Source organism: Trachypithecus francoisi, unplaced genomic scaffold (genome assembly GCF_009764315.1).
Source record: "Trachypithecus francoisi isolate TF-2019V2 unplaced genomic scaffold, Tfra_2.0 Lachesis_group5, whole genome shotgun sequence".
In the NCBI taxonomy this organism is placed as follows: domain Eukaryota; kingdom Metazoa; phylum Chordata; class Mammalia; order Primates; family Cercopithecidae; genus Trachypithecus; species Trachypithecus francoisi.
In genome coordinates, this window is record NW_022681470.1 from 90009843 (window position 1) to 90017932 (window position 8090).

Sequence of the window (8090 nt, forward strand, 5' to 3'; positions counted from 1 at the left end):
TTGTTTCTGTTATTTTCTTGTGATCAAAGCTAAGTTTAAATAAAAGTTTTTAATTGTGTGTTATAACTATAGAATATTTGTGTAAGCTTCATGCTAATCAAAAAGCAAAAACATGTAATAGATACACTAAAAATAAAAAGCTATAAATTAAAATACTTTACCAGAGAAAATAACTTCAATATAAAGAGAGGCAGTTAGAAAAGAAGAGAGGAGTAACACCACAACTGGTAAAGAAGTAACAAAATGGCAGTAGCAAGGCTTTACCTATCAATAAAAACATTGAATGTAAATGGATTAAATTCTCCAATTAAAGACATAGAGTGGCTGAATGGATAAACAAGACCCAACTATATCCTGCCTATAAGACTCAGTTTATCTATAGAGACACATATTTATTGAAAGGGAAGAGATGAAAAAAGATACTCCATGCAAATGGAAATCAAGAAAGAGAAGGAATAGCTATACTTGTATCAGATAAAATAGACTTTAAGTCAAAAACTGTATAAAGAGACAAAGAAGATCACTATATAATAATGAGAGTTAATTCATAAAGCAATTATAACAATAATAAATATATAGCACCCAATACTGGAGCACCCAAATATATAAAGCAATTATTAGTAAATCTAAAAGATAGATAGACTATAATATGATAATAGCAGGGGACTTCAACACTCCACTTTCAGCACTTGAAAGATTATCTAGGCAGAAAATCAACAAATGGACATCAGAATTAAACTACACTCTAGACTAAGTGGGTCTGACAGACATTTACGGAATATTTTATCCAACCGCGGCAGAATGTACATTTTTTTTTCTCATCAGGACATGTAACATTATCCAGGAGACACCACATATTAGAGCCTAAAGCAAGTCTTGAAAAATTAGAAGAAATCAAAATCATATCAAATATATTTTCTGATCACAACAGTGTAAAATTAGAAAATAATAACAAGAACCTTTAAAACTGTACAAATACATGGAAATGAAAGAACATGTTCCTGAATCACCAATGAGTCAGCAAATATGTTAAGAAGGAAATTTAAAAATTTCTTGAAATAAATGAAAATGGAAGCACAACATACCCAAACCTTTGGGATACAGCAAAAGCATTACTAAAAGGGAATTTTATAGCAATAAATGCCTACATCCCCAAAATAGAAAGACTTCAAGTCAACAATTTAATGATGCACTTTAAGGAACTAGAAAAGCAAAAATGAAGCAAACCCAAAAAAGGTAGAATGAAAAAAAATAAAGATCTTAACAGAAATAAAGGAAATTCAGACTAGGAAAATAATCCAAAAGTGCAACAAAACAAAAAGTTGGTTTGTTGAAAAGATAAAATTCACAAACCTTTAGCTAAAATAACCAAGAAAAGAAGAGAGAAGACCCAAATAAATAACATCTGAAATGAAAAAAATATCACAATTGATACCACAGAAATACAAAGGATCAATAAAGAGCATTGTGAACTACTATTCACCATCAAACTGGAGAAACTAGGGGAAATGCATAAATTCTTGAACATGCAAACTACCGAGATTGAATCATGAAGAAATATAAAACCTGAATAGACTAATAATGTGTAATGTTTTTGAAGCAGTAACAAGTCTTCTGTCAAAGAAAAGCCCAGGACTTGATAACTTCACAAGGGTTGTATTGGGCACTCTGAGGAGCTGGCCCTGTGCAAAACGTTTTCACCTCCTCCTAGAAGAGGTGAAAACTTTACCCACCATGTAGGAGGTAGATGCTGCTGGTAAATATAAGTATCTTCCAGTCTAGAACTCCATCCCCTATGGCTAAAGACTTACCTATTACTGGAAAGTCATATTTTTTAATAGAATTTTATGTTCTGGGGAGCAAATGTTTTATGAATCTCCACAAAAATACTCTTGGAAGAAATATTATGGAATAATGTTATAAGATAATAACCTAATGCTTCCCTTCTTTTTAAAATTCTTATTATTCCAGGGCACATTTATTTGCCCCAGGGAAGGATAAACCCAAAAGAATGCAGGAAAAAGTCAACCGAATTTCAAAAATAATTTTATAAAGCTCATAACTGAAACATTTGTATTGAAAGCTGAAATAGTTTTTAAGTTTAGCACACTTTTCTAGAGTGGAAAACCTCTTTTAATTTACAAAGAATGATTCTGAATATCAAGAGCCTAAGTACTAAAGTACTTTGTATATGAAATGCAAACTGTACATTGTAGAGTTGGAAAGAACTCAGGCTTTCTTTCTTTTTTTTTTCTTTTGCCAAAATAAAACATAATCATCCAGCCTTTGGAGAAGATCTAACCACGGTTAGATATTGTAGAAAGCCCACTCTTGGTCCTACCCCAAATAAACCCGGAAGGAAGGAAGGAAGGAAGGAAGGAAAGAAGGAAGGAAGGAAGGGATGGATGGATCTGATTGAAGCAGAGAAGGTATGACCCTCACTTTTCAGAGAAGCCTCTTAGAAAAGGCTTGAATACTGGTGGAGTAGAAATGGGTGAGTAAGGCAGCAAGTGATGGCTTGATGACACCTCACTGAGTTTCATCCACCCCTCTACAGGATCAAGGGTGCAGTTAAATGACCAGGTGCCCTAAAGAAGTGGCAGAGAGAAGGCCAGAGAACCTAGAGTAGCCTCAAAATGGTCATAAGGAAGATGGGAAGTGCAGGGACTATACTGATAAGGACCATGGCAAGACCAGAATCATTTCTATTAATGGCAACAGAGATGGCCACTGGGGCTCATGTATCTCCAGATAATCCAATCTGAGGAGGTGGAAATGAACCTGGATAAACTTCTTCTTCTTTCAGAAAGCTGGAAACCTTGACCTGAACTTGATTCACCCCAAGGATAATGGGGAAGTGGAAGAAAGGGGAGAAGCAAAACCTTTAACTTTATTGTTTTTACTCATAACATGACTTATTAATCATTCATTGCTTGTGTTTACATGAAAAGGTTTAGATTGCTTTTTTCTCATCAAGCAGATTGGGAACTGAGAAATACAAAGTAGAATGAATTGCAGAACTTTCTTAAAGTAACCTTTGTACACACTTGCATAGATAGCCTATATAATTCACAATTAGATTACACATTTTATTTGACATTTCTGTATTTTTAAAATATTTTACAATGAGAATCCTGCATACTCATATATTTCTTGCATGTCTTTTTATAAATATCTTAGTATTGTAACATTAATTTGGTCAGTAATTATAACTGTTAATCATAGTTTTAATCATCACATATTTTATTCCACAAATTGGGTCTAAAATTCACCCTGATTTAAAAAAATTTCTTTTGAAGTGAGGAAGAGTAAATAAATAGTCTTTTATTAATCTACTTCTAACTCAGTTGCTTTAATTTTATGGAAATTGTCATGTCAAAAGCCCTTACTGTTGACTTTGTTCAGTTTTTTGGGAGTAATGAAATTATCTAATTTTTCAGAAAGGTGTTATGTTGACTCTTTCACGTTTCCATTTAATTGTCTTTCTTTGCATTTGTGACTTGGCCTACAAAGGGAAAGAGAGGACCCAATCTGAAGTGATTTTAAAAATGAATTTTGCTCCTTTTGACCCTCGCCTTGTCCCTCCCTTCTCATCTATCACTCCCATCTGCATCTGCTTCTAACGTTTCTTTCTTCTTAGCCAATTTCATAACATTTTATAGCATTCTGCTCCCTGAGCCACTTCCTCTTCTTCTCATCCCGTTTACCTTGTTCATGAGGAAGGCATTTCTGTCAGTCCCACAAGGCCTTCTCCTCCATGTGGCCTATCTTCAGCCAGAAGAAGCAAATAATCAGACCAAGTTATGTGAGCTCTGTTCACAAGTCCCAAGTCTTATAGCTGTCATATGCTGATTAGGAGTCTTCTCTACTCAATCTCCCACTACTCCCCACTTTCACCACCTAGTTTCCCTTCATTTGGAGTCCCACATGTGGGTGACAGGAAATGTGCAGGGGATTGCCTGCAAATATTCTTTCTAAAAAGTTTTAGCTCATTCCAAACCCATCTCTTAAAAGATAGCTACGTTCTTGCTTTGCTTATCTCATTAAAACACAAGGCAATTAGATTTCTGCACATATCCTTTTCAGTAGCCATTTGTTCAGGCATCCAATTTATGACAAAAGATTCAGTTGAGTAATTTCATGTGGTTTGCACTTCAGCAAGACGGACAGGTATCTTAAAATTTAAGCTTGAGATGAACACTAGATCATACTTCGGCCTTGTCATGATCTCCTTGAGTAGGGCCAGTGGATGTCTGTCTACAGACAAGTGACCTGTTTTTATTCTGTTTTGAAAGGGGTTCAGAAAATGAGCCTCAATTATTAGAGGGTAGCTCCTAGTTTCCCTTTTGCCTTGGCTCTGACTGTGATGTATGAGGCTTCACTGATTACATAAAATTCTGGCTCTATGACTTTACCAATAGGCTTCCATCTGGAAGGCACACACAACTATTTAAGGAGAGATTACCATCTTAGCAGAAGAATTTCCTACCCAGTACTCTCTGCAGAGAGTCCTGGACTTCTTTATTTCTCAGACTATACACAACAGAATTTAGTAAAGGTGTTCTGACAGTGTGGGTCACTGAGATTAACTGATCCTGATCTTTGGTATTCTCCAACTTGAGCTTGAAGTAGGCAATGGAGGCACAGCCATAGTGGATAATGACCACAGTGAGGTGGGTTGCACAGGTGGCGAAGGTCTTCTTCCGGCCTCCAGCTGAGGCAATCTTGAGAATGGTGGAAATAATAAGGACATAAGAGTTGAAGAGGAAGGTGACTGGGGCTGTGATGGCAAGGAGGCTGATAATTAAGGTCAGAATATCACTGGTCACTGGGGTAGCACAGGCCAGGTCCAACACAGGCCAAATATCACAGAAGAAATGCTCAATCAGTGGGTAGCAAAAGGGCTGTCTGAAAATGGCCACAGTCTGAACCAGCGAGAGTGAGAACCCTGTGGCACAGACTGAGGATGCCAGTATAGCACACACCTTCCAATTCATGATGACTGAGTAGCCAAGTGGGTTGCAGATGGCCACATAGCGATCATATCCCATCACGGCTAGCAGGAGCCAGTTGGTGATGGCAAAGCCAGGAAAAAAAAGAGCTGAGTCCCACAGCCCTCCAGGGAAATGGATTGGCTCAGGCCTACAAGGCTGGAAAGCATGCATGGGATAATGACCAGGGAATAGAAAGTCTCTGAAGTGGATAGCACACTTAAAAAGAAGTACATTGGCATATGGAGGTGATGGTCAACATAGATTATAGCCAGAATGATGATATTGCCAGCCAGAGTTAGGATGTAGAGGGTGAGAAAGACCACAAAAAGTATGAGCTGATGTTCTTGAAAACTGGAGAAACCTTGGAAAACAAACTCTCTTAACTCCGTGTGACTGAATCTCTTCATTGAGAATCTCAGGTCTGAAAGAATAAAAGAAAGTCCGCACCATCTTTTAGCAAAAAATAACTGTGCTCTGGAGTACACTACAGAAAGCAAAAATGCAACACAGGAAAGACTCAGTTCAAAACTCGGTGAATCTTCCTTAGGGACATGGCAGACTAAGTCCTCGGACTGAAAATAAAGAAAAACAAAATTTGAGCATTAATATTTAAAATTTTGATATAAAGCATTCTTCTTCTTCTTCTTCTTCTTTCTTCTTCTTCTTCTTCTTCTTCTTCTTCTTCTTCTTTTTTAGAGATGGAGTCTCGCTCTGTCACCCAGGCTGGAGTGCAGTGGCCGGATCTCAGCTCACTGTAAGCTCCGCCTCCCGGGTTCCCGCCATTCTCCTGCCTCAGCCTCCCGAGTAGCTGGGACTACAGGCGCCCGCCACTTCGCCCGGCTAGTTTTTTGTATTTTTTTAGTAGAGACGGGGTTTCACCGTATTAGCCAGGATGGTCTCGATCTCCTGACCTCGTGATCCGCCCGTCTCGACCTCCCAAAGTGCTGGGATTACAGGCTTGAGCCACCGCGCCCGGCCATAAAGCATTCTTCTTAAGTACACCTGGATCATTTTTTAAAATGATCATCAATGGCCCATGAACTTGGTCTCAAAATTTTTTAAAAAACTGGATCTTCTTAAAAGATAACCACATTGGCCGGGCGCGGTGGCTCAAGCCTGTAATCCCAGCACTTTGGGAGGCCTAGACGGGCGGATCACGAGGTCAGGAGATCGAGACCATCCTGGCTAACACGGTGAAACCCCATCTCTACTAAAAAAAAAAATACAAAAAACTAGCCAGGCGAGGTGGTGGGCGCCTGTAGTCCCAGCTACTCGGGAGGCTAAGGCAGGAGAATGGCGTAATCCCGGGAGGCGGAGCTTGCAGTGAGCTGAGATCCAGCCACTGCACTCCAACCTGGGCAACACAGCCAGACTCCGTCTCAAAAAAAAAAAAAAAAAGATAACCACATTCCCAGACTACAGTATAATTAAGATAGAAAATTTCATCTGGGCGCAGTGACTCACACCTGTAATCGCAGCACTTTGGGAGGCAATGTTGGGCTGATCGCTTGAGTCCAAGTGTTCAAGACCAGCCTGGACAACATGGCAAAACACCATCTCAAAAGATACAAAAAAATAGCTAGGAGTAGTGGCACATGCCTGTAGTTTTAGCTACTTGGGAGGCTGAGGCAGGAGGATCACTTGAGCCTGGGAGGCAGAGGTGGCAGTGAGCTAAAATTGTGGCACTGTACTCTAGCCTGGGTGACAGTGAGATGAAAGAAGGAAGGAAGGAAGGAGGAAGGAAGGAAGGAAGGAAGGAAGGAAGGAAAGAAAATTTCATAAAAGATGCAAATGTTTGATAATGTAACCCATGGTTTAAAGAGGAACTCATAATGATAATTTAAAAAATTATAATTAAAGATAAAAGAGATGCATACCAAGATATGTTCAATCCATTTAGAACATACTAGAAGGAAAATTCTAGTACAAAATGCTTATCAGAGAGGAAGAGGCCAAAAATAAGCTGAGCAGTCATCCTAGGAAGTTATAAAAGCAAGACCATGAAGGAAGTAGAAGGAAAAAAATAGTGATGATAGAGATGTTAATAATATAAAAGAAGGGTAAAATAGAGAAGATCCACAAAGATATAAATTAGTAAACTTTAGGTAAACTACTATTGAAACTGGGCAAGAAAAAAGGAGAGAAGACATAAGTAAACTCTATTATAAATAAAAGCACATAATTATGGACGTTTTAGGCACAAAAAAATGAAAAGTAACATTATAAATAGCTTTATCAATGAAATGGATACATTGTGTTGAATTTTCTAACCAGCCCAGTAAGGCAAGAAAAGGGCATTAAAGATACAAGAATTGAGAAGGAAGAAATAAAACTGACGTTTTTACAGTAGATGTGACTGTGTACATAGAAAATTAATACACATAGAAAAAATTAATATTGAATCAAGAATCAGAAAACCTGAAAAGTACTGTAGCTATTTTAAGAAGCAGTTAAAAACTATAAATAAGGCCAGGCGCGGTGGCTCAAGCCTGTAATCCCAGCACTTTGGGAGGCCGAGACGGGCGGATCACGAGGTCAGGAGATCGAGACCATCCTGGCTAACACGGTGAAATCCCGTCTCTACTAAAAATACAAAAAACTAGCCGGGCGAGATGGTGGGCGCCTGTAGTCCCAGCTACTGGGGAGGCTGAGGCAGGAGAATGGCGTAAACCGGGAGGCGGAGCTTGCAGTGAGCTGAGATCCGGCCACTGCACTCCAGCCTGGGCGACAGAGTGAGACTCCGCCTCAAAAAAAAAAAAAAAAAAACTATAAATAAATAAACCTCCAGATCAAGACAATATACTAAATGTTACAAAACATTCAAAGATAAATTAATTTCAGTATCATACAAACTATTTTAGAAAATGGAAAAGAAAGAAGTATTTCCCTTCTCATTTTACAAAGCTGGAATTATCTTGACACCAAACTTAACAGGCCAATCTTACTTACAAATATAGATATAAAATTCTTCAACAAAATACAGTGGGCCATTCCTATCTGTGGGTTCTGCATCCTTGGATTCAAACCAACCATAGATCAAAAATATTGGGAAAAAATGCACTTGTACTGAACATGTACAGACATTTTTCCCATTAT

General features: G+C 38.3%; 1 protein-coding gene across 1 annotated transcript; it reads right to left on the reverse strand.

Annotated features, from left to right (window-relative positions):
* Window positions 1–4469: 4469 nt before the first annotated feature.
* Window positions 4470–5401, reverse strand: LOC117074111 (olfactory receptor 10J1-like). The gene is given in 2 exon segments (XM_033195327.1): window positions 4470–5089; window positions 5092–5401. Coding segments are annotated over 2 exon segments (930 nt in total).
* Window positions 5402–8090: the final 2689 nt, after the last annotated feature.